Genomic DNA, 23,102 nt, shown 5'->3' with positions numbered 1-23,102 from the left:
ATAGGCTATATTTACCATACCCCCAAAACTCAAACACACGTGTAGGTTGATTAACTTGTAAGATTAATAAAATAGCTATATTTACATTTTGGAAGATTCTGCCAATACCACTGTGAAGATCTAAATTATTCTTGAATTAACATAAAATCACACAGAATGACTTTAACTACATTAACAAAGTTTATCACCGCCAATCGATTAAACTCCCATTTAAACCAGGATTATCAACAGAGGACAGAGGTGTACGGCTTACACTTTTCTCCAGGGCATTACGAAGGTATGATATTAAACAGTGTCAGCTATTGGGACGAGGCAGCTGTCTAGACTTGAACATCAGTGGGAGCGAATAAGGAATGCAGTCGCTACAGTGGAAATACGTGAAACGCAAGAGCACATCTGACATTACTTTGCAATAATGAAACTAGACTGCGAATGATTCTGGGGCCGATGGAAAGCAATACAGCTCTGGGTGGATTACATTTAATTGTGAACTGTACTTCGCTGGGACATGAATTTAGCCTTTTTCTTTGGAGGTATTTAATTTTCAATATACAATTAAATACAAGTGCTTAAAGAGATGTACAACAGTCAGCTTTCATTTCAGCAAATATTACCCAATACCTAGTAATGCCATGTGTGCGATGAATTTCCCGAGTATCTCTGCAGTATAACCTTCAACCTAACACTAACGTTATGCTGAGCTGCTGCAGTAAATACGGCTGGAGTTAGCTGTGCCTAGCTGCTACAATGTCCAGTGAAGCCTTAAGACACTACATAGCCTCTATTGAAACACGTTAATGTTTTACACGACTCGAAGAATAACAAATGTGGCACAAGCCCGTCTCTATAATGAACGTGTGCCTGAGAGCCACCGCTGGCGGCGTTGTAAGCACCGCTAACGTTAAGCTGCTGGGTCTCCGTGTGTGCTAGCACGGCTTACTCGGGGACGGGGGATTTAATCGCCAGCCTCCGCGTTGTTTTATGATTATGTAACTGAAAAGAGCCTTTAAATGTCCGTAAAGGGCACTGTCTAGCCTCTGTGTGCAGCTGCAGTGTGTGAGTGTGCGGGTACAGTAGTGTGTGTGTATGTGTATCAGAGGAGGGGAGAAGCTAGAGGCTCGGTATTAGCCGCCGCTAGCTGAGCACTCTCTCCACAGAGACACGGCGGAGCGGCGCTTGTCAAAAAGAACAAGAATAAAGCCAGGCACTGGGCGCGTTTTTCTTACCTCATCGCTCGGTATCCATATCTGCGCTACTGTTTAGTGGGAATGAGCTGGAAAGGGCCAGGGGATGAACGGCGGGAGTCCGTTTTTAATGGATGAAACGACTCTCCCTTTTTATTTCTCTACTCCCCGCTCTCCCTCGGACTGCTTTTGCTACGCAACCGTGGAATCTCAAAGTATCGCGAGAGTGTTTCACGCGAGATGAAGTCAGTGACGTCATTGTTTTGATCAGGAGGAGGCCGCGGTGCTGGGGGGGGGGGTCTCTGATGGTGTTTGGAGTTTGATGTCACAGGAGCTTGATATATTGTTCGTTATTTATACTATAATGACATTAAATGACCCTTTAATGAACGTTGGTGTATGTTTTAAGTGAATGTTTCTGTGTTTACTTACACTCAAATAAACAACAACAATATAGCTACTCTTAAAGCTTGAGTATGTGTTTTGTCTTGAAAACCATTTTTGTTATATAGCTTGAAATGCAGATTTCAAATCAATAAATCAAATGATCTGACAACATACAGGAAAATAATAATTTTCTGTATAAACCACAGGACTGTAAAAAAATGTGCCCAGTCATTTTATTCAGACCAAACAAAATGATTGGATGTCTTACCTGCCTGTCTACTACATCCCCTCAGAGCCTCTCTTATCACTGTGCCAAGGACATGAACTGCAAGCATGTTTGGAGACTTGAGCATGAAGAGACCCATGGAAATATAATTATGGATGGGGAGAAATGTCTTTCAAACAACAAGAGGCTGAATGAAGCCAAACATCAGCGTAACTCTTGGGTGTTTCCTTACATGTGAATGAGACATGAGGTAGGTGGACAGTGTCTAAAAGTGAGGCATTGTGCTCCTCTCTCTGTGTGACTTATCAATATCATATGCAATGAAATGTAAACAATCATGTGGAAAATAAGCAGTGAGCACCTTTCCTTAGCATTTAAAATTTGGAATAGAACTGGTCCAAAGCTAGGATTTCTTACATCATAAACATAAGCCAATCCCGACTAATTGTGCGGAAGCCCTTTTGAGGTGCAGGTGAGCAGTGAAGGAAAGTAGAGATAGTAGAATAATTTCACATTTATAGATCTGTGCATAAACATTGGATTTCAGGGGTTTCATTGATGACTGAAGAGGGACGTCTTCTCCAAAAGAGACTGAAACCACTGAAAGGCTTGCTCTACAGAATTCTTAGTGGATGAGAGTGGATTAACCTCATATATTAAAACAAAAAATTAAAAATGCTTGCAGCCATTTGTTTGGAAACCTCATTTTATTAGAATAGTATAAAATATATATCTGAGTAACATTCCATACGCTACAGCAGACTGATGTGAATAGTAGGGCACGAGTATTGCTGCCATTGATTGGTCAGAATTACTGCTACTGAGCCCTAATTGGTCAGCATGCCTTCTACTGAGCCCTTATTGGCTGGTCAGTTGAGCAGCTCATGCCCTCACTGTTGTCATAGCTGTACATGGAGTACAATTATAAAGTGTTATAACAGCATAAAAATATTTTAAAAACATGACAATAGTATGGACATATTTGACACAGTTTTGCGTAGAGAAGACGAACGCATTTTTCTGTAAACATGTGCAAATTACGATTTAGTCCAAAGGCTCCATAGGAACCAATTCGTTTGAGTCTCTCTCAGGCGCGCCCTCTGGCGTTTAACGAATTCAAACACAGGGCCGAGTGGAAGTTCTCCTCCATACAAACTCTCTGTTACCACTCGTAGGGAGGAAGAATAATAGCAGAACAGCACAGAAAGGTACTGAAATGTTTTATCTACGTTGCGTAAAAGTGATGTCTGTTGAGCTGTGACTTGCTGCCATTCTGACAATCATCGTCTAACGGCGTTTAGTGTTAATTTCACTCGGGGTTATAGCCTGCACTCTCCCTGTTAGCAGTGTGTGCTAGCATTCTTGGCGCCTGTGTGTGTAAAAAAGTGACAAGTGGAGATATTGCTTAAGGTTTCTCCGTTAGCTGGATAACTTAATCCCAAATGGAAAGCTTGTCTAATAGGAGGAGATGCAAGAGACACCCCAGTGGGTCAACCATGCCTGGGTTTAACCTGTTTAGCTGAGTGACGTAGTGCTGACCGATATCTCATGTTTATCAGTTAACCGTGATATTGACACACCGTGAAATAGCTTTTTGTATTACGATATATTTAATGGATTATAAACTGACCGCTCACCTGTGAGATAAAGCATTTAATTCTCTTCCTGGTTCTTGCCCAGTTTATCAGCTCCTCATTTAATATCAGTGCACTTTGTAGTTCTACAGTTACATCTGTTGCTACACGTACTTTGTTTGCCCTTTCACCCTGTTCTTCAATGGTCAGGACTACAATATGTATTGTTTGGTTCGTGGATCAGTTTTATTGCTGCAGTGACACTGAAATGACAACTATATAGCTCTCGGTGTCACTGCTGGATTGAGAATACAGGTGCATCTCAATAAATTAGTATCAAAATAAAAAATAAAATCATCAAAAAAAAGTTACCTCAGTAATTCAATTCAAAAAGTGAAACTCATAGATTACTTACAAACAGAGTGATCTATTTCAAGTGTTTATTTCTTTTAATGTTGATGATTATGGCTTACAGCCAATGAAAACCCAAAAGTCATTATCTCTGAAAACGCAAAACACCTGCAAAGGTTTCCTGAGCCTTTAATGTGGTTCCTTAGTCTGGTTTCAAAAGCTACACAATCATGGGGAAGACTACTGACTTGACAGATGTCTGGAAAACATCTTGAGTAGAAGGAAAACTTTTGGTAGAAAAAGGTGCAAAAGAAACAGGGGATCCACAGCCTTGAAAGGATTGTCAAGAAGGCCATTCAAAAATGTGGGGGAGATTCACAAGGAGTGGACTGCTGCTGGAGTCAGTGCTTCAATAGCCACCATTCAGGACATTTGCTACAACTGTCGCATTCCTTGTGTCAAGCCGCTCATGACCCAGAGACAGCACCAGAAGCGTCTTGACTGGGCCATAAAGAAAAAGGACTGCACTGTTGCTCAGTTGTCCAGCAAAAAAGACTAGTTTTCAGATAAAAATAAATTTTGCATTTCATTTGAAAATCAAGGTTCCAGAGTGTGGAGGAAGAGTAGAGAGGCACAATCCAAGCAGCTTGTTTCTAGTGTGAAGTTTCCACAGTCAGTGATGATTTGGGGAGCTGTGTGAGCTGCTTCACTTTTTGAACTGATTTACTAAAATAAATTAGCTTTTTGATGATATTCTAATTTACTGAGATGCACCAACCTAAACTATCCAGCCAACAGCATCCTGGGTTCACTGATAAAGAACTAGAGGATAACTTACTTTGCATCTGCAATGTGGAATAACAACTGTATTATGTCTAACAGAGTGAACAGTGTGTGGACACAGTGTTTAAAAACTCTAGCAGCACTGCTGTGTCTGATCCACTCGAACCAACTCGGCACACATGGCCAAATCACCACCACCATAGTCACTGCAGCACTGAGTATGATCCACCACTCAAGTCATACCTGCTCTGCTGTGGCTCTATGTGGGTCCTGACTATTGAAAAACAGAGTGAAAATGGGCTAACAAACAATGCAGGGCATGCATTTAGGAATAACAGTTGTAGGTTTATACACCATTGCTGATTATAGTATAAATATATTTTGAATTGTTGTGTTCTCATACATTTACAGAAAGTCCATCATGAAAGGACTTTATTGTAAGCTGAGTGAAGGTGAAGAGGTGAAGTTTTTTATCCAGGAGACGGTGAGTTAACAACCATTACTGATTCTTGAATTTTACGGGATGGTACTTTACCAGTTAAAAAATGTGAGTAATTTTAGAGTAATTGATCTGAATTAATCTTACACAATATGTTAAAATTTAAAATAATAAGCAAAATAGATTGAGATCTATTTTTTTTTGTTTTTTGTTGGGGGGGTGGGGCGGTCATGTTATGTCACAGGACATTTGTGTCTGGTGTCTTCTGACTGGTCAAACTCGTCTATAGTATTACAAACTGTGTAATACTGGGTTAATTTTCCAAATTTTATTATTTATTTTAATCATATACAGGGGGTCCTCGACTTACGACGTTGATCCGTTCCTACGTCGCGTCGTAAACTGATTTTTCGGTGTAAGTCGAAACACACGTACATACTGTACATACTGTAAGCACTTATCCTATCCTAACACCTATCCTCCTCGGTCCCGAGTCGCGTAACCGTGTATTCTTCCGCCGCGCACACCACACACGAAGTTCATGTTACGACGTTTACGACGCAAAACCACTTAAGTCGAAACAAGGCTTTATACAGTAAATGGGAGATGTGTCGTAACCACAAAACATCGTAACTCGGGACTGACGTAACCCGAGGACCTCCTGTACAGGATAAGATGTAAAATATCCTGTGTCAATCCTTTAGAGCTTCACATAGGGCCCACCACACTCTCTTCTTACCTGCAGCCACCAAAATTTCTGTTGTTTGAATCCCACACCTCAACACTAAGGTTGCTGTGGCTGTTTATCCGATCAGCAACCAGCGACCTCTAACAACTACGGTTACTTACTGAGCCCAGCCCATGAGTACCCACCCACTGCATCGCTACCACTTCACAGGGTTCATCAGCTAGGCACCTCCCCTCATCGGTGTTTCGCTGAATTAAGCAAACGACAGTTCCAGAAGGCTCAGCAGTGAAGTACGGCATCCCAGACCCACCCCCCTCTCAGCAAGCTTTGCAGTCCTACCTTACACTTTACAATCAACAACCGCTAACATGCTACATAGCACCTCTACCTTTACTGCATTTCCCCAAGTAATCTGTGCTCTCCTTATCCACAACCACTGACTAGACCTTTCAGCTGTTTCTGAGCTGCATGAGCAGGGAATGTGGCAGAATTGGCTATAAATCCCCTAACACCTATCTCCACCGGTCTCACATGTGCCTGCCACCCACGTTCCCTCACCTCAGCTGCTATGTCCGCATACTTCAGCTTCTTCCTTTCGAATGCTTCGTCTACTGCATCCTCAAATATAACTGTTAACTCTATGAAATAAACTATCCATTTATTACAAATTATTTATTACTACAACCACTCGGAAATAAACCAACCTCTAGGCATTTGCTGTCTGACAAACATGCTAAACATGTTAAAACCCTTAGCACCTGATTATGTCTTCATGTAGACTGACCCTGTGACAAACTAACCTTACAAGCTGATAGAATAAGCTTCAGCATGCCAACGCCTGTACATAATCTACAACCAGGGTCTTCACCTACCCACTGTCCAAGGAAGGACATTGTAAGTTGCTCCCAACAAAAACTTAGTACGACTTGCCTCCGTCGCCCACAACTCTTGCCAGGAAATCTTCTGCTTCTCTAGATTCTTCCATCAAAGCTGTTTAACTGTTTAAGACAACATTGTTAATAATGTAAAATATAATAAAATGGCACTCTTATTGGTAAATTACAATTGTGATTATGGTGATTTGCACTTAAATTTTCTAATGGAGACAGTGAACAGTGAGGAATGAGGAGAGGACAGTGAGGAGAGGTCTTTATAATCAGGAGATTTGCAGTGATAACTGGTGTAGCATGATACATTGCAGGGAAAGTGTTTAATTGGGTAAAGCAATAATAAACTTCATTCATTCATTATCTGTAAGCGCTTATCCAGTTCAGGGTCACGGTGGGTCCAGAGCCTACCTGGAATCATTGGGCGCAAGGCGGGAATACACCCTGGAGGGGGCGCCAGTACTTCACAGGGCAAGACACACACACACACATTCACTCACACCTACAGACACTTTTGAGTCGTCAATCCACCTACCAACATGTGGTTTTGGACCGTGGGAGGAAACTGGAGCACCCGGAGGAAACCCATGCAGACACAGGGAGAACACACCACACTCCTCACAGACAGTCACCCGGAGGAAACCCACGCAGACACAGGGAGAACACACCACACTCCTCACAGACAGTCACCCGGAGGAAACCTACGCAGACACAGGGAGAACACACCACACTCCTCACAGACAGTCACCCGGAGCGGAACTCGAACCCACAATCTCCAGGTCCCTGTGACACCTACCTGTTGCAGCACCGCGCCGCCCACAATTGTGATATAAAAATATAATTATTTTTTGTATTTTGCACGGCAGATTCACCTGTGATACACGAAGTTTCAAAAGCTTTTTCATTTAAACCTTTCATACATTTTGCAGTAGCCAAATCATCATGTTTATTTACATGTTTTCTTTGAAATGGATGTGGATGTGTGTGGTCGCATGTCTTTATTTACAGAGTGTACCTTCAGCTATTGGAAACCATCAAGTCAAAGTTCAAGTAAAAAGCTGTGCTCTGAGTCCGGTGGACGTAAAGGTGAGTGTTCGCTTGGTCAGTGCAGTTGTATGGTCACTTTCAGATCAAACATGTCTTTCATTGTTTTTGCCCCAGATTTCAGTGTTGAAGGAATAACACCAGTCCAGCACAAACAAATCTCTTTAGGTCGGTTTTTCTGTCTGTTTGCAGTTGTGTGAGGATTTAAAGCTGCAGAGGGAACACATTCCAGTTGGAAGAGAGATTGCTGGAGTTGTACTGCAAGGTTGAATTTTTTTCCTTTATTGAGTAACTGTATTTTGGGGCTTCTCAGTATATAATTTGAGAAATGCTTTGTTAGCCATTATACCAGTAGTGGCTTTTGCAATATTCAAATGAGACTTGTAAAAGTCACACATTCTATGACGTACTCGAAGCAAGTCAGAAACCTCAGATGTTCCAGATAAGGGTCTGAGGATGTTTTGAATCAAAACATTCACACGAATAAAAGGCTCTGACTTATATTTATCATTAAATGAAAGAAACTGGTGCAGAATTAAAATCGGAAGGAGCTCCAAGCCTTAAAGGATCAAACAAACTATATATAGACAGCCAGTAGCTCAGATGTCAAAGGCAACATTCATTTTAATATGTGCATTTTCTGAACTCAGACTTGCTGTGAAAAGGGGCTCTTTGTCACAAAAGGAACACCACCTAGACGTACTGAAAATGGAACTGTAATTTTAATTCTTTGTCTTCAAAGATGGTTCTTTTCCAGCCCCTGTCAAAAAACAGGGCCGGTCAGTAACCCATCAAGTGTTGTCCTGGTTGACTTCCAAAATTGCCACTATCAGGAAAACAGTTACCTTCCGTCTTTGACATCATCGGACCTGAAAAAGTGTTGATCTGTCTACAATAATTTTCAGAGAAAAGGAAATAGACGACAAGGCAGAATTTAGTGCATGTGTGGGTGTGTGTGTGTGTAGTGGGGGTGGGGTTTGGGGTTGGAAAATATGCAGATATATTTGAACAACTGAAAGCAGTGCCTTGTTAAGAAAGAAAAAGGTGTAACATAATGACTTCAATACATTGAAAGTATGATGTTTGTCTGGAAATTAGTTAAATCAAACGTGTGCTTATATCTTCCACAGTATTGTACACTATGGATTTGTGGGATGATGTATGTCCATTCCTTGTTGTGTTCATACTAAAACAACTCAAACTCTTTAACTTTGCAGTTGGGCCTAACGTGACCTTTTTCCAGCCTGATGATGAAGTTGTAGGTAGGACCTGAATATGACGGACATGTTTTCCGAGACCTGTTTGGCCTAAAAACTGAGATGTGGATTAAACTTGGATGTCGTTTCAGGAATCCTCCCTCTGGATGCTGAAGTGTCTGGTCTCTGTGATGTCATCCTTATTGATGAATATAATTTAGGTAATTTCCATAAATTAGTCTCATGTATGATTTTTAAAATGAAGTTTCAAATCGAAGCATGCTGTTGGTATGTATGACCAGAAACAGTGGGATGTTTGTGCTGAGTATTTCAACAAAGTTAATGTGTGCGTGTGTATTTTGATAGTCCAGAAGCCTGAGAAGGTGAGCTGGTTTGAAGCTGCTGGAGCTATTAAGGATGGTCTGAGGGCCTACACAGCTCTACACACTCTGTCCCGGATGGCTGTGGGACACACACTGCTTGTGCTGGACGGGGCAAGTGTACGTACCTCTGTTAGTACTTCTATGTTTGTTATAGCTGTTAGTTGTGTAAAAGTAGCTTGTTTATTATATTAAAAGAAAATGAGATACGGCTATAAGCATTGCCAGTAGAATGCATGCTCTATGCAAACATCAGCAACTCTTGGGACATATACAGTAGTATACCTAGGCAAACCATGTATGTCTTATACTTTTAGCCTTTTGGACTCATAGCAATCCAACTAGCCCATTACCATGGGGTCAAGGTCCTGGCTACTGCTGTGTCTCAGGAAGATCAGAAGTTACTAGAGCAACTCCGGCCGAGTGTAGGCAAGTATTTCACGCGTTTTTTGAACATTAAATCCTCCACATGGCACTCGACCTTGTAGTGACACTGCCTGACTGTGTTTCTTTTTCACACGTCTTCATCCCTCTGTCTTACCTTATTTTTTTATATATATATATTCTGATCTGCTGTCTCTATTTCAATGCTGGCGCATTCACAAGGTGTGCCGGAACCACTTGTAGGTGAGTACTTTGTGGTCTGTCCATACATTCAAACCAGGAGGGGATAAGTTCTTCATGACACCCATGTTTGTCTCCTGTGGGTGTGTTGACAGCTGCTTGATGTCATTTGTGGGTGTGTCCAGTTATCAGAAATAAACCGATCCTGCCTCATCAGCTTAGTTTGTCGCTTGTCGCCTTCTTGCTTGCTGCCTGAAGCCAAATAGCGGCTACGTTTCATCTGCCCTCAGCAGAAACTACTGGTCACTGGTCGCTTTGTTTATTTCTAGTGTGAATAAGGAGTAAACGTCTAATGTTTTTGTGAGCATTATAATCTTAGCACTTGGAAAAGAGTAATTTAGTGTCAGTCTCTGAGTGTAAGCCTTCAATTAATAAAAATGACTTCTTACAGTGAGGTACAGTATATTAAGCCAGGCATGTTGCTCTTTTTTTTAAACAGCCAAGGTTATTGGAGTCTGGGACTCAAAAGTGGACCTTGTGGACTCATGCCTGGAGGAGACTGGAGGACTGGGAGTGGACATAGTCATTGATAACAGAGGTTAGATTTAAAGAAATTAGCTTATATAACAGGACTGTACAATACGCACTAAATACTAGTCCTGTGACTTTATTGTAATGTAATACAGATTGTGATGTATTAAAATGCATTGGTGAATGAATAATGTGCCATGATTAAACACAGGGGTTCATATTTTTACATTTCATTCATTCATTCATTATCTGTAAGCGCTTATCCAGTTCAGGGTCGTGGTGGGTCCAGAGCCTACCTGGAATCATTGGGCGCAAGGCGGGAACACACCCTGGAGGGGGCGCCAGTCCTTCACAAAGCAACACACACACTCACACCTACAGACAATTTTGAGGTGGATTGGCGGCTCAAAAGTGTCCATAGGTGTGAACGTGTTAGTCGCCCCGTGAAGGACTGGTGCCCCCTCCAGGTTGTGTTCCCGCCTTGCACCCAGTGATTCTGGGTAGGCTCCAGACCCACCGCAAGCCTGAACTGGATAGGCGGTTGTAGACAATGAAAGAATGTACTGAAAATTTCATGGTCAAAAATAAGTTATACAGGTTTGCTGTTTGTCCATATCTCTCCTAAAAAATATGTATTAATTAACAACATTTTTGGACAATTCCAACACTTTAAACATTCATTGTTCATTGCCCTGTGAAGGACTGGCGCCCCCTCCAGGGTGTATTCCCACCTTGCGACCAATGATTCCAGGTAGGCTCTGGACCCACAGTGACCCTGAACTGGATAAGTGCTTACAGATAATGAATGAATGATTAAATATAGTTCAGCCTTTAAAGGACTCATGGTGAGATGACATTTTTGTTCATGCTCATTATCTAACTTGATGTGTGCTGGAAATAGATCTCAAAATAAAATGTGAACCAGCTGTCAACCAAGTAGTGAGTTAGCAAATACACTTAGCATTTACCTCCCTACAGAATTACACAAGGTATTTGTTTCATTTTTCTACAAACAGTGCTGCTCTACGAAGAGGAACCTGAGGTCAAGATGCATCTCCCACACAAACATGATATCATCAGTATTCTAGGGGTTGGAGGTCACTGGGTGACGGCGGAAGACAACTTGCAGGTGAGGGATTAGCTGTACCACTGCCTCTGTGATGTTTGCACATTGAATCAAATTTAATAAAAAAGCCTTTAACAAATTATAGGTTACTGAAACTGAAATGATATCCTTTTGTCCTACTTCACCCTCAGTTCTCAGTAACGTTTGTAATGCTGTTTGCCATCAGCTGGATCCTCCAGACAGCCGGAATCTGTTCCTGAAGGCAGCCTCTGTCTCTTTTCTAAATGAGGAGGTGTGGGACGCATCCAGGGTCAGACAGGGCAGATATATACGTATCCTTTATAAAAACCAGTCTGGTCATTTAATCCCCTTATTGCATTTGTGACAGCTAGATGTTCAAAGCAATTGAGGATCCCATCGTACACAGCAAAGACACTTGGATCCTGTTACTGGCACTCCATAAGGTGGAATCCTGACGATACCACAACCATCGGTGACTGGGGGTCCATAACAGTATTGGCCCTGCTTTTTTTTTTGTGGATCTCACGTTAGTAGAACTGATGGCGTAAGGTGTCAGATTAACCACAAATTGAATCAATCCAATGATTAACCAATGTAAATGGAATAAATCATGTTATGGGACAGGTTTTGTGAGGGGGAAAAATGTGCCTTCAATTACAATACATGGTGCTTTGCTCTGAGAAAAATGATATTTAAAATGTTTACATGATCTGAGTGCAAAGTCACTGTTCTTATTGCTTAGCTTTGACCAGATTAGTATTAAACAAGGGTGTCAAACTATAAAGTGAGGCAAGTTCTCAGCCAGTGTGCCACTAATGGGCCAAAGACCTTACAGTACACATATGGCAGGAAGTGAGTAACTGAATATGCTTGAGGCCTGAGGGTTTTCTTTACCCTGAGGCTGGTAGAATGGCCTCTTTACTGCGATGCTGTACATGTGTCAACTTGGCTAAACTGGGTTATGTGCCTTGACTGTTCTCTTTCCCAGATATAATGAAGGATGTGGTGGAGAAGCTATCAACAGGGACTTTCAGGTAAGACCAAGAAGAAAAATAAACTCATGTATGCTGCCCCCGGCGAGAGGAATAGAAGGTTCTGTAAAGACTGAAGCTTTTCTTTATGTGTAGGCCTCTAGTAGAAAATCCTGTGCCTTTGTATGAAGCCACCGTTTCCATGGAGATGGTTCAGAGAAGACAACTCAGAAAGAGAGCAGTGGTGAAGCTTTAATGTCAGAGATTTGGGAACAACTACCACCATTCAGTTGGAAACGGACTATGGTAATAGCCAAGTGTACAGGAAATATGCCAACTTTGTCAGCAGCTAATGCGTGTATGTATGTGTTGCACTATGTAATGATTATTGATTGTCATGTTATCATTTGTCAGAGCTCACAGAAGTGATCTACTTATATTTTATGATATTGATCTGTCCACGTGTAGGTTGGATTTACATATGATTTTAATATGAATGCACAGTAATATCAGAATTGTGTGTTCAAACCAATATGTAAATGCACTGTTTTACATTGTGCTGCTGCATTAAAAATGTCAGCCTTTAACTTCTATGATCACAATTATAGCCCTAAATAATTCAGTTATAATATGTCCTTAAAAACCTTTATATCTACATCTATATCAGCAAAAGAAATCAGATATCTGCATCAGCCCAGGGTCCCTGTCTCAGAGTATCCCATGGGTTGTTACGTTTCTCAATACAAGCCTCATTCAAGTAATATGACGATGTAAACTGTTAAAAATGAAACACAAACACTATCTGATTTAAAACACATTTTTTTAAGGCTATTAAAATGAATCCAATGAAGTGACAAACTGAAAAAACTGCTTGTACTTCTGTCGTTAGAACATTGTAGGCCAAACAGTTGTTGCAGCACTGGGTCCCACATTATTTAAGGCTCTGGTCAAAAACATATACTGATCCAGGGTTAGTTTTCCCACACACAACTGCTCTGGAATTTAACATTTCTCTCAGGTCATACCACATTTTCGAGTACATGGGATTGCCTCCTAAAACGCTGTTGTGTGTTGCAGTTTCTGCAGCTGGGTTTTAAATCATCTATAGGGCACTGGGCTGTGTTCCACATAAAAAGAGAATACTTCAGTGTAGACCTTAAAATGTCCTATGTGAAGGAGCCACCATTAAAAAAAAAAAGAGGATCCTTGAGGAGCCTCTTGTCTCTGTTCTATTTTTGCTTTGTATTCTGCCCCCTGCCCACTTCAGAGGTCCCAAGAATGGCTTGCTGCTGCGTAGCACAGAAGTCTGTTGTTCCCCATTCATGCGGTGAAGGTTGTAAATCCAGCAGAGCACTTTGCCCATTTTAGACACAGCCTTGCTTGCTTGGTAACTGGGTGCTGGCCTTTCGCTATTGTGCAACCCAAGAAATATCCGAGTCCCCTTTGCCCACATTTGGCTGAATCCACCAGTGGCTCTTTTAGTGTTCAGTGCTCTGAATGCTGTCTTGTTGCCATGGCAACGACTGTTACAGAACAGTTCGGAGAACCTCTTTAGAACGTTCTAGAATCACTCGCTCCTCCTGTCTCAGACTCTCAACCACAGAGAGCTGCTCCAGTCGGGTCTGGTCCCCACAGGGTCGGAGCTGAGCTAACTGAAAAAATAAAGAAAGAAGCACTTACAGAGCCACAGATCGTAAACTTGTGTAAAGATGACTTGGCTCTGGTTTTGAAAATGGTTCACCAAGGAATAGGTTTTAAAATGAATAATTTAGGATCATAAAAGTCATTTAGAGTTGCTTAAAGTGAAATGCAGTTATCCACAAAGTTGGAACCCAGATTTCTTGAGAGATTAATACAGGTAACCCTCCATACCCTTAGGTTCCACATCCTCACGAAAAAAAGAAATTATAATAATAATATATACATATATCCATAAAGTTAAAAAAAAAAAAGCAGAATTAAATTGGCAGGGTTCAGACATGTGTTGTGGTTTATGCAAGTCTTGAACCTTAAATGTGAGAATGAATGATGGTAAAGCAAATTTGCATTTACTTTACTGTCCTATACACTAACTGAATTTTCAGAATTCCCTCAATTAGTTGAAAGTTGTGCCCATCCCTATATTAAAGGCTGCATGAAGTTATTACATGAATTGATCATGGACATGCAGCCCCACCAACACAGGTCAGTAATTTCTGCTTTAAAAAAATAGCATAATTGAAAATAATGAATAGAAAGTAACAACCACCTTTTGGACTTGAGCAGTGAGTCATGTGAAATGGCAACTATAATCTTTAATTCACTGGTTGTTATAACAGCATTTTCAATCGCACTGATCCTTTAAGAATTAATTAAGGAGGAAGCTCACCCTCTCCAAAGCTTTGGCGTTGTCATCACTGAGATATTGGCAAAGAATTTGTGCTTTGTGAATGCACCACTCCTCTCTATCCCAGCTCACTGCTGCCCCCAAGAGGACACTCTTCCAGCTGGAGCTTCAGAAAATATTGAGTGGTTATATGTAACACATGGTAAGTGACAGGAGTAATATTCAGCAGCAAAGAAATTGATGATTTGAGGAGGAATTTCATTATGGCACAAACAGTAGACAATGTGAGTTAATGCATCTTACTATTGCTCTGGCTTCAGGGACAGTAATTTAAGCACAGTCATCAGCCTCCAGGACGGCCCGTCCACACCAAATGTGAGGTTCCTGCATGGGAGAAAGCAGACGACTTCCTCAGTGGCACAACCAATGTGAGATACAGGAACTCCCTGCTCACTGATTACCATTAGTCTTTTATTCCAGAAATTGCACACACTTTTGTACCTCTTGCTGTAATGAGATTGAACAGCCTATACAGGGTGGGCCATTTATATGGATACACCTTAATAAAATGGGAATGGTTGGTGATATTAACTTCCTGTTTGTGGCAAGATGGGTGGTGACCATGGCGGCCATTTTGAAGCCGGCCATTTTTGATCCAACTTTTGTTTTTTCAATGGAAAGAGGGTCATGTAACACATCAAACTTATTGGGAATTTCACAAGAAAAACAATGGTGTGCTTGGTTTTAACGTAACTTTATTCTTTCATGAGTTATTTACAAGTTTATGACCACTTATAAAATGTGTTCAAAGTGCTGCCCATTGTGTTGGATTGTCAATGCAACCCTCTTCTCCCACTCTTCACACACCGATAGCAACACCGCAGGACAAAAATGCTAGCACAGCCTTCCAGTATCCGTAGTTTCAGGTGCTGTACCCTGTACAATAACTGACCGCCCAGTTCCACTAACCTTAAAAAGTCGTTGTCCTTCAGGAACTGGAGCTTTTGTCGTAGTTGTTTGTCTCCTTCATTCAGACATAACTTAAGTATACCTAAGATCAGTAAAGAGAGAAGAAAACACACTGCTTACCAATCAACATATACTTTCATTCATGATTCATGTCCACTGATATTGTTGATCTGGCATCCACACCTAAGTCAACATAGGCAACACTATGCTGGTTGCCAGGGGCAACAAAACCATATTCCAGCAGGAGTCGCTGGTTGTCATGGGGGCCATAGCAGATGAAGACCTGGTCGAACATCCTACAGCCTTGGACACTCCTGATCTCATAACACTGGGTCTGCTTATTGAACCCTGCTACAACCTAGTAAAAAAAAAAAGAAAATTTAAGTCTGAGGATGCAGCGCTGTATTGTTTTATTTTTCTGGAACATTCCAAGCATTAGTTGTTACATCCCTAAAATCTCTCTCTCTCATTATATGTGTGTGTGTGTGTGTGTGTGTGTGTGTAAAATGATCGAGAGAGAGAGAGAGCACAGGTGATGTATCGGCTCTAACAAAGCTATGAGCAGGAAAGTGTTTTTCCCCTCAGCTGACGCAGAACAGACCTCCTACCTGGACACTAGGACAGTGATTCAGTAGATCCAGATATGGTGCCAGTGCAAAAGCATTCTTCTCCCTCGAGAGATATTCACTCTGGACCTGCTCCATATACACAGTACGTGTATTTACACTGCACCATGCCCATTTAAATGTGTCCTGGTTAAACAAGTCCTCCACGGGCTGGGTGAAAAGAGGCTGAAGGGACAAGAAAAATGGCTGTGAATAGAAATAAAGCTCCTGAAACTCTTCTTTTTGCCTTATTGCCTTTTGTCGGACACTCTCAGGCAGGAGGTCCATGATGTCATCTGAGAAGTACACTGGACATGTGTAGGACTTGGGGAGGATTTTAATGTAAGAGCTCCATTCTGAGGCCTCTCCATAGTGTCTCTCAACAATCAGGAAAGAACATAGGGCCACGAGAGGAGACACAGGGGGATCCCACCTATACAGAAAGTGGCAGAGGTATTAATATATTAGCAATTGACATTAATCAAGTCTTTTTTTCATTTAAATATTACACATACATGTCTCATCAATAGTAATTATTAAAAATGTCATAACACTCAACATTTTTCCACCATTTTCATGGGGGCATTACTGATCATACATTATGACTGTGGAGTAAGATATTCGTACTGAGAAGTACCTCTTTACATATTCTCCCATGTAACTCTTCAGAACGGTGTCTGTAGTCAACAAGCAGCTCTTAGGTAAGGAAATCACCACACCATTAGCCTATAAAGTGGGAATAGCAAATTCAGTGCTGTAAGGTTTCAGTTTAATATTTCTCTATGTTTGGCAGACTTTATGGAGCTGCTGGCAGAAGAATCACCTGAATAGACTTTGAAGCCATTAGTCCTCTTCCAGTATCTAAACAGAAAACGAACTGCTACATTACCATCACCAATATGATCTCACAAACTCTGCAGCTGCGTTTTTGGTCCACCTTGTTGATGTAAAGTCAGAGACAGTGGCTCATCTGTCGCTGCACCGTTTGCCTTGGACGCCCTCTAGTCCTTTATCAGTGAACACAGGGCGGATAGTTGGCTGGATAGTTTTGGTTGGTGGACTATTCTCAGTCCAGCAGTGACACTGCTGGGGTTTAAAAACTCTAGCACCACATCTGTGATCCACTGATCCACTTTGAACAGTGCTATACAAATTAACCCACCCCCACCACATCACTGTCATGGCTCGCTGAGGATGATCCCGCACCCAACAAAAACACCTGCTATTTGGTGGCCCTGAGGGGGTCCTGACCATTAAAAAAACAAAGTGAAATGAGGCAAACAAAGTATGCAGAGCAACAGATGGACTACAGTCTGTGACTAAAACTACAAAGTGCACCTGCATGTAGAATGGAGCTAAGAGAATAGATATGAAATAGTATAGATATGAAATAGAAACATGTAGGTAGAGATGTGGCCAACATTTGTGAATTTTGTAAATGGGACCTCAGTGACGTAATAATTCATTCAGTCAGTCAGTCTGCGTTACCCGGGAAGTTGGCTGGTGTCAGGGACTGAGTGTTGAAGCCTTTCTTTTTGAGCCACCTTCGCAGATCCACAAAATGGGCTTCGTGGGATAAAGTAACTAAACAAACACAGAAAACATATCGATAAAAATTGATTTACAGCAATGTCACTCACGTCGTACATTTTATAGTGTGAACATTTGCTCTGTGTGAAAATTGACAAAGTAAACAATACCACTCTGAGGTCCTTCTCGCTTTTTCCTCTTCTTTTTTCTTGCTCTTCTTCCACTGCTGTTTTTCATGATGTGTTACGTTCTATGTGATGTATCTACCTCAAACTGGAGAAGAAAGACATAATTAGCAACTTACTAGCTACTGATTACATTAATAACTTATCTAAATAGAATTTTTTGTTTGCTTATCGCCTTTCGTTTCGGTCTGGTGGGCGCTACTTCTGCAGTAGAAAACACACCTGGCTCAATCCTGAATAAACACTAAAAAAACGGCTCTGTTTTCCTCTCACTCCTCGTGTTTTAGAGCGGGTGACGTCGGCACTGATTTGTAAACGCTCCGCCCACTGTTCTCAATAGACAAGGGTGATCAGTGTGATATATAAATCAGACCCCGGAAGAACAAGATTTTTTTTGGTTAATTAAAGTCCCCCATCCGAACATCGATTAACCTAAAAACTAATCTCAAAACACATCTAGAAATCATTTAAAATAATAAAAAACCCTAGTGCTTAAACAGTGCTATGCTTTGTGCTAAATCCAGTCCTAGTCCATATACGCAAGTATTTTTTATACAAGTGTTTAAAAAAAAATCCCATCCATAAAAGTACCGTTTTAAAAATAACGGCAAATAAATACATACATGTCAAGAGCATACCAAACAAGCAGTTGCGACAAATTGTCAGTTAATATATTTTGTGAGAGGCATTTTAACTGAGGAATGTTTTTTTATGGATACTTGGATGGCCACATTCACCTGAACATTAGGGAGGGCAAAATAAAACACCGTAGAAGCTTTATCACAGTGCTGGACGAACATGGTAAAACCGGTGTTATGAAAACAAAGAGCAGAGAACAACACACAACTGGTTTGTCTTTATTCTTTTCTCAGGATTCCTTCACTCCAATAAACATAGAAATGAGTTGTTTGTATACCCAAATGTTGGATGTATTACTTTATTGTTCAGGCCCAAATTTACTGTTAAACTATCTTAACCATCAGGCAGCGTATCTGTATCAGCTGTCATGTAATAAGATCCTATTAGAAGATAAGACTTCACAGATATACCAATAAATAAACTCCCCGTCGGGGAATCGAACCCCGGTCTTCCGCGTGACAGGCGGAGATACTGTCCACTATACTAACGAGGAGGACGGGGGAGAGCGTGGTTTACAAACCGATGAGACGTCGGGCTCCCACCTCCACTGTCGTGATTAAATCCTCCACTTTTCCTTAAGTATCATTTTACAACAGATTAATCTAAGTGATGTATTTTACCTGATGTACACTATTCATTTAATCCTGCAGAAATTTGGAAAGCTCTGTGGGGTTCTTCTTTAAGCTCCGCCCTTGAAAAACCGAGTCTGCGCAGAAAGCGGCGTCTGTTTGAGAGCATTCACCTGTCACCAGAGGGACGGTATGAATTTGTGTTTAACCGAGTTACTACAATTTATTTGGCTTCTGACGCGTCCATTTTAATTATGGTTATCACCATACACGTTATACGTGTATACGTTATAGACACGTTATAGTTGGTGTGTTTGTGTGTGTGTTGTCGCGCTTTTCTTCGGCAGCAGTGACGGTTGATCGTCGTTAATGTGGGCGTGTCTAAGTCGACTCCCTGCGCCCTTCAGAGTGTGCGCTGTGTAGGTGGAAGGTGTTTCAACATTCAAATACTGCAGGTGCAACGCCACTGACATAGAACACAAATCTAACAAAACCACGATCTGGAAATCAATATTGAGTTCTGTTAGTTGGTGTGAGAAATGTCTGTTTAGCAAATAATCTCTGGTAGAAGTCTCTCTAGAGAGTTTGGTTGAAGTCACGTGCTCAACACTGAACACTGAGTGAATTCTTTGTTAAAGTTATAATTTCCTGAACTGTTCCTGATCTGCCATATAATGAACAGATAACCTTTGCCAAACAACAAAGCAGTATTAAAGGGGACATCTATGATTGTGGGGAACCACTGTTCTCTGGTTTGTTTACGTTCAGAAGCTCAGCGACTTATGAGGTGGAACGGTACGTTTGAGAGGCTGTTGTTTATACGTGGCTGAATTTGAATTGTCTCTAAGTTCTTATTCACTGTTTGAATTACCACAGAAACTCATTTGTAACTCGAGTTGTTTCAGTAATGCAGTAAGCCGTCTCCCAAATTTGGAGACAGTTGTAGATTAATAAGTCAGTGTTACACACCTATGGAGCAGGAATAGAACAATACCCTCAAATCGGTTCATGATTTTCAACGTTTGGATTTTTCTCTTTTGTCTAAAAAAGTTCCAGATGCCTTTGCTCTGCATACCATTATACAGCCATTTACAGACACGAGGGCATCGTTAAAACACATTAGAGTTATTTTGAACTTGCCAATCGTGAGGAACCTCAGGAAAGTTTCTGGTTTACCATGTGTGTGTGTGAAAGGGGCTCTAAAGTCACTATTAAGAGATGGTAAACCACTCCTATGAGAAATCTATGCATATAATGACTAACTAAATGTCTCTATAACACAAGGAGCCATTTGGAACTGAGTCGGGTCTCTCTGGCTTGGCTGGTTTGTTGAGCTTACTTCAGAGACTTCAGATGTTCTTCTGTTTCAGTGATGAGCGCTGGTCGTGTGGCAGTGGTGAGCGGCTCTAATAAAGGGATTGGCCTGGCCGTGGTGAGGGCTCTGTGCAAACAGTTTGATGGGGATGTGTATCTCACAGCGCGGGACATGGGTCGGGGGCAGGTGGCGGTGGAGGGGCTGAAGAAGGAGGGACTCTCTCCTCTTTTCCACCAGCTGGATATCACAGACCCGGACAGTGTCTGCACTGCCAGGGACTTCTTCAAGGGCCAGTACGGAGGAGTGGATGTCCTCATCAACAACGCTGGCATTGCCTTCAAAAGTAAGTTTTTGTTTATATTGCGCTATGTGCAAGAGTGCAATTTTCAGTTAGCAAAAGTGCATCTTATCTTACCCAACATCATCAACAATGTTGTCTTAACAAGTTTTCAGTTGCGAAGTTGAGCCCAAAAACAGCTTGTGAACTGCTTGTAGGGGATTAAGAACCCTCAAAAACAAGCAAACGCCCAGGTGCTGTGATATCACAACCACAATAAAGGTTTGGGCCCTAAATATTATTAACTATTTATAACTGATTTAGTCTGAAACACACAGTTAGGTATTTGAGATATTCTATTTTTTTATATCATACCACTTAATCACTTTTAAAGTTTGAGTTCTATGTTTCTTGTAACCAATCTTTTTGGATTAATCTTTGTGGACGACCATAGCAACACTTCTATTAATATTAACCTACAGGATTTTTGCTTGCCTTAAGGTAAGCTAAATTATATCTGAACCCCTGTATTTGTTTAATCATTTTTCAGAGCAAGACTCACTGATAATTATTTAGCTAGTTTTAAATTTGGCTAAATCTTAGATGCTAGAAGGCATACTAATACCCTTTATGACAAAAAGACACACTGATACTACACACTCCCTTGCCCTCTTTGCCGAAAAAATAGGCTCATTTCCATCCCTGTTTTTAAGAACATAACTAAAGATGTGGCATGGAAAATAGAAATATCTCACCACAGATTAAATCTCTTTCAGCAAATAGTATATATATGAGTACAAGCATTTCTAGACAACTCCCCTGTAATGCACAATGGTACTGAAAAAGCTACTGTGTGATTGGCAGCCCTGTGTTCCCCTGCAGTTGAATAGATGGATACTTGATACTTAATGGTTAACCAGTTAAGCATTTATGTGCTTGTTTATAATAGTGGCAGATACAACACCATTTGGCATCCAGGCTGAGGTGACACTAAGGACCAATTTCTTTGCCACCAGAGATATGTGCAATGAGTTCCTCCCCATCATTAAACCAGGGGGTAAGTCATGACTTTCAGCTACACAAGATACTAACAGTAATGTCTAGATCTGCCTCAGCTGTTGTTGTTTTTAATGCTTGTTCTTAACTGCTCATTCTCTGTAAAACAATTTGAGTGTCGTTTTAATATGCCAGTGTGCTATAAAGATGATGATGATGATGATGATGATAATGAGGATTATATTTTATTTGTGCCATATGCCTAGCCCCTAGTTATATTTGTTCACAATGCATATATATTTTTTTTTTACATTTTAAAGCAAAAATATTTAACAATATTCAGAGTAAAAACCCTATTAAGTTGTGGCAAACTTTACAGACCCATTTTCTCTCTCTCACACACACACACTATCTTTCTCAGGGAGAGTGGTGAATGTATCCAGTGTGATGAGCTCTATAGCTCTGGGCCGCTGCAGTCCAGACCTCCAGGCCTGGTTCCGCAGTGATGACATCACAGAGGAGGAGCTGGTGGGGTTGATGGAGCGTTTTGTGAAGGATGCTCAGGAAGGAGCTCATACCCAAAGAGGCTGGCCTAATACAGCATATGGAGTGTCCAAAACTGGCCTTACCACGCTGACCAGGATCCAGGCCAGAAGACTGACAGCGGAGAGACCCGGAGATGGAATCCTGTGTAATGCCTGCTGTCCCGGCTGGGTTAGGACAGATATGGCAGGCCCCAATGCTACAAAGTCACCAGACGAGGGTGCCATCACTCCAGTCTACCTTGCCCTGCTGCCCCCTGGTGCCAAAGAGCCCCATGGCCAGTTTGTGTCTGAGAAAAAGGTCCAGCCCTGGTAAATGAATGGCTGTGTGAATCTAAATCACAACTGGCTCTGTAGTACTTATTGTGCACCATTTTTTTTGGAGATGATATTTCATAACCTCTTTTGTGTAATTTATAAAGAGCAGGGAGTCATAGATGGGTAAATTTTGGGTGAATGTGTCACACAGCTTATTGTTAATTGTTTTATGGATTCATGCAAAAACCAAACTCCTCCTCATAGGTCAGCTTGTTGCATTAAAATTCATTATGCATAATATTTCATTAAAGATATTGTAAGAAAAATAATTAAATTAAGTTATTATTTAAACAAACTGGTGCCTTTTGTCATTTTACTAATAAGTTGTGAATTAATAAAAGGTTTTCATGAAATTGTAAGTTTTTATCCAGATATTTCACTAATAAAGTCCTATTTTTTTTCTGTGTGCCAAATTTGGAGCTATTGCCCCAACACCTCACTTACAGCAGCCACCAAAGCCATCCTAAGTCATCTCCCGTCCAAGTACTGGCCAGGCCCAAACCTTCTTAGCTTCAGTGGTTCTGCATCATCTAATGTTC

At 41.2% G+C, this 23,102-nt stretch overlaps 4 protein-coding genes across 11 annotated transcripts in view; 2 read left to right on the top strand and 2 right to left on the bottom strand.

The window, feature by feature from the left end:
• The window catches only part of itsn1 (intersectin 1 (SH3 domain protein)), a 54,418-nt gene extending 53,046 nt beyond the window's left edge, over positions 1 to 1,372 (bottom strand). For all 4 annotated transcript variants that reach the window (XM_066661111.1, XM_066661112.1, XM_066661113.1 and 1 more), the window contains exon 1: positions 1,227 to 1,372. The gene's annotated coding sequence lies outside the window, so the exon portion shown is untranslated. The remainder of the gene's footprint in view (positions 1 to 1,226) is intronic.
• Positions 1,373 to 2,803: 1,431 nt separating this feature from the next.
• On the top strand, positions 2,804 to 12,562 carry cryzl1 (crystallin, zeta (quinone reductase)-like 1). 2 transcript variants are annotated; one of them, XM_066661106.1, is made up of 14 exons: positions 2,804 to 3,005; positions 4,917 to 4,989; positions 7,528 to 7,605; positions 7,756 to 7,828; positions 8,781 to 8,825; positions 8,912 to 8,980; positions 9,126 to 9,259; positions 9,457 to 9,568; positions 9,746 to 9,766; positions 10,203 to 10,301; positions 11,251 to 11,363; positions 11,527 to 11,632; positions 12,310 to 12,355; positions 12,449 to 12,562. In XM_066661106.1, the coding sequence occupies exons 2-14, from the start codon at positions 4,927 to 4,929 to the stop codon at positions 12,546 to 12,548; spliced, it is 1,059 nt and encodes a 352-aa protein (XP_066517203.1). In that variant the 5' UTR covers positions 2,804 to 3,005; positions 4,917 to 4,926; the 3' UTR covers positions 12,549 to 12,562. The 2 variants fall into 2 exon arrangements, with proteins under 2 accessions (XP_066517203.1, XP_066517204.1); XM_066661107.1 differs by lacking the exon at positions 9,746 to 9,766 and having other exon boundaries at positions 2,806 to 3,005.
• On the bottom strand, positions 12,556 to 19,299 carry setd4 (SET domain containing 4). Of its 2 annotated transcripts, none has more exons than XM_066661104.1 (11): positions 19,167 to 19,299; positions 17,893 to 17,995; positions 17,681 to 17,776; positions 17,016 to 17,053; positions 16,830 to 16,918; positions 16,196 to 16,625; positions 15,771 to 15,945; positions 15,588 to 15,669; positions 14,922 to 15,002; positions 14,661 to 14,784; positions 12,556 to 13,944 (listed from the first exon to the last, which is right to left on the bottom strand). In XM_066661104.1, exons 2-11 carry the CDS (start codon positions 17,957 to 17,959, stop codon positions 13,819 to 13,821), a joined length of 1,308 nt encoding a protein of 435 aa, XP_066517201.1. In that variant the 5' UTR covers positions 17,960 to 17,995; positions 19,167 to 19,299; the 3' UTR covers positions 12,556 to 13,818. The 2 variants fall into 2 exon arrangements, with proteins under 2 accessions (XP_066517201.1, XP_066517200.1); XM_066661103.1 differs by lacking the exon at positions 19,167 to 19,299 and adding an exon at positions 18,130 to 18,224.
• cbr1 (carbonyl reductase 1) lies at positions 19,197 to 22,858 on the top strand. Of its 3 annotated transcripts, none has more exons than XM_066661109.1 (4): positions 19,197 to 19,305; positions 20,486 to 20,773; positions 21,657 to 21,764; positions 22,125 to 22,858. In XM_066661109.1, exons 2-4 carry the CDS (start codon positions 20,488 to 20,490, stop codon positions 22,559 to 22,561), a joined length of 831 nt encoding a protein of 276 aa, XP_066517206.1. In that variant the 5' UTR covers positions 19,197 to 19,305; positions 20,486 to 20,487; the 3' UTR covers positions 22,562 to 22,858. The 3 variants fall into 3 exon arrangements, with proteins under 3 accessions (XP_066517206.1, XP_066517207.1, XP_066517205.1); XM_066661110.1 differs by lacking the exon at positions 19,197 to 19,305 and adding an exon at positions 19,322 to 19,570; XM_066661108.1 differs by lacking the exon at positions 19,197 to 19,305 and adding an exon at positions 19,582 to 19,910.
• Positions 22,859 to 23,102: the final 244 nt, after the last annotated feature.

Source organism: Hoplias malabaricus, chromosome 2 (assembly GCF_029633855.1).
Source record: "Hoplias malabaricus isolate fHopMal1 chromosome 2, fHopMal1.hap1, whole genome shotgun sequence".
NCBI classification, from domain to species: domain Eukaryota; kingdom Metazoa; phylum Chordata; class Actinopteri; order Characiformes; family Erythrinidae; genus Hoplias; species Hoplias malabaricus.
The sequence above is the reverse complement of the archived record's forward strand: the minus strand, read 5'-3'. Positions and strand labels throughout refer to the sequence as shown.

Excerpts from the sequence above, each read along its gene's own strand:
- setd4 (XM_066661104.1), bottom strand. The coding sequence starts at position 17,959 with ATGAAAAACAGCAGTGGAAGAAGAGCAAGAAAAAAGAAGAGGAAAAAG. Across the intron at positions 14,785-14,921 it reads TCCCTGAAGCCAGAGCAATA|CTCCAGCTGGAAGAGTGTCC; the intron begins GTAAGATGCATT and ends TATTTTCTGAAG. Across the intron at positions 13,945-14,660 it reads ACGCCAAAGCTTTGGAGAGG|TTAGCTCAGCTCCGACCCTG; the intron begins GTGAGCTTCCTC and ends TTATTTTTTCAG.
- cbr1 (XM_066661108.1), top strand. The coding sequence starts at position 19,841 with ATGATTGTGGGGAACCACTGTTCTCTGGTTTGTTTACGTTCAGAAGCT. Across the intron at positions 20,774-21,656 it reads CGCTGGCATTGCCTTCAAAA|TGGCAGATACAACACCATTT; the intron begins GTAAGTTTTTGT and ends TGTTTATAATAG. Across the intron at positions 21,765-22,124 it reads CCCCATCATTAAACCAGGGG|GGAGAGTGGTGAATGTATCC; the intron begins GTAAGTCATGAC and ends TATCTTTCTCAG.
- cryzl1 (XM_066661106.1), top strand. The coding sequence starts at position 4,927 with ATGAAAGGACTTTATTGTAAGCTGAGTGAAGGTGAAGAGGTGAAGTTT. Across the intron at positions 4,990-7,527 it reads AGTTTTTTATCCAGGAGACG|AGTGTACCTTCAGCTATTGG; the intron begins GTGAGTTAACAA and ends CTTTATTTACAG. Across the intron at positions 8,826-8,911 it reads GCCTGATGATGAAGTTGTAG|GAATCCTCCCTCTGGATGCT; the intron begins GTAGGACCTGAA and ends ATGTCGTTTCAG.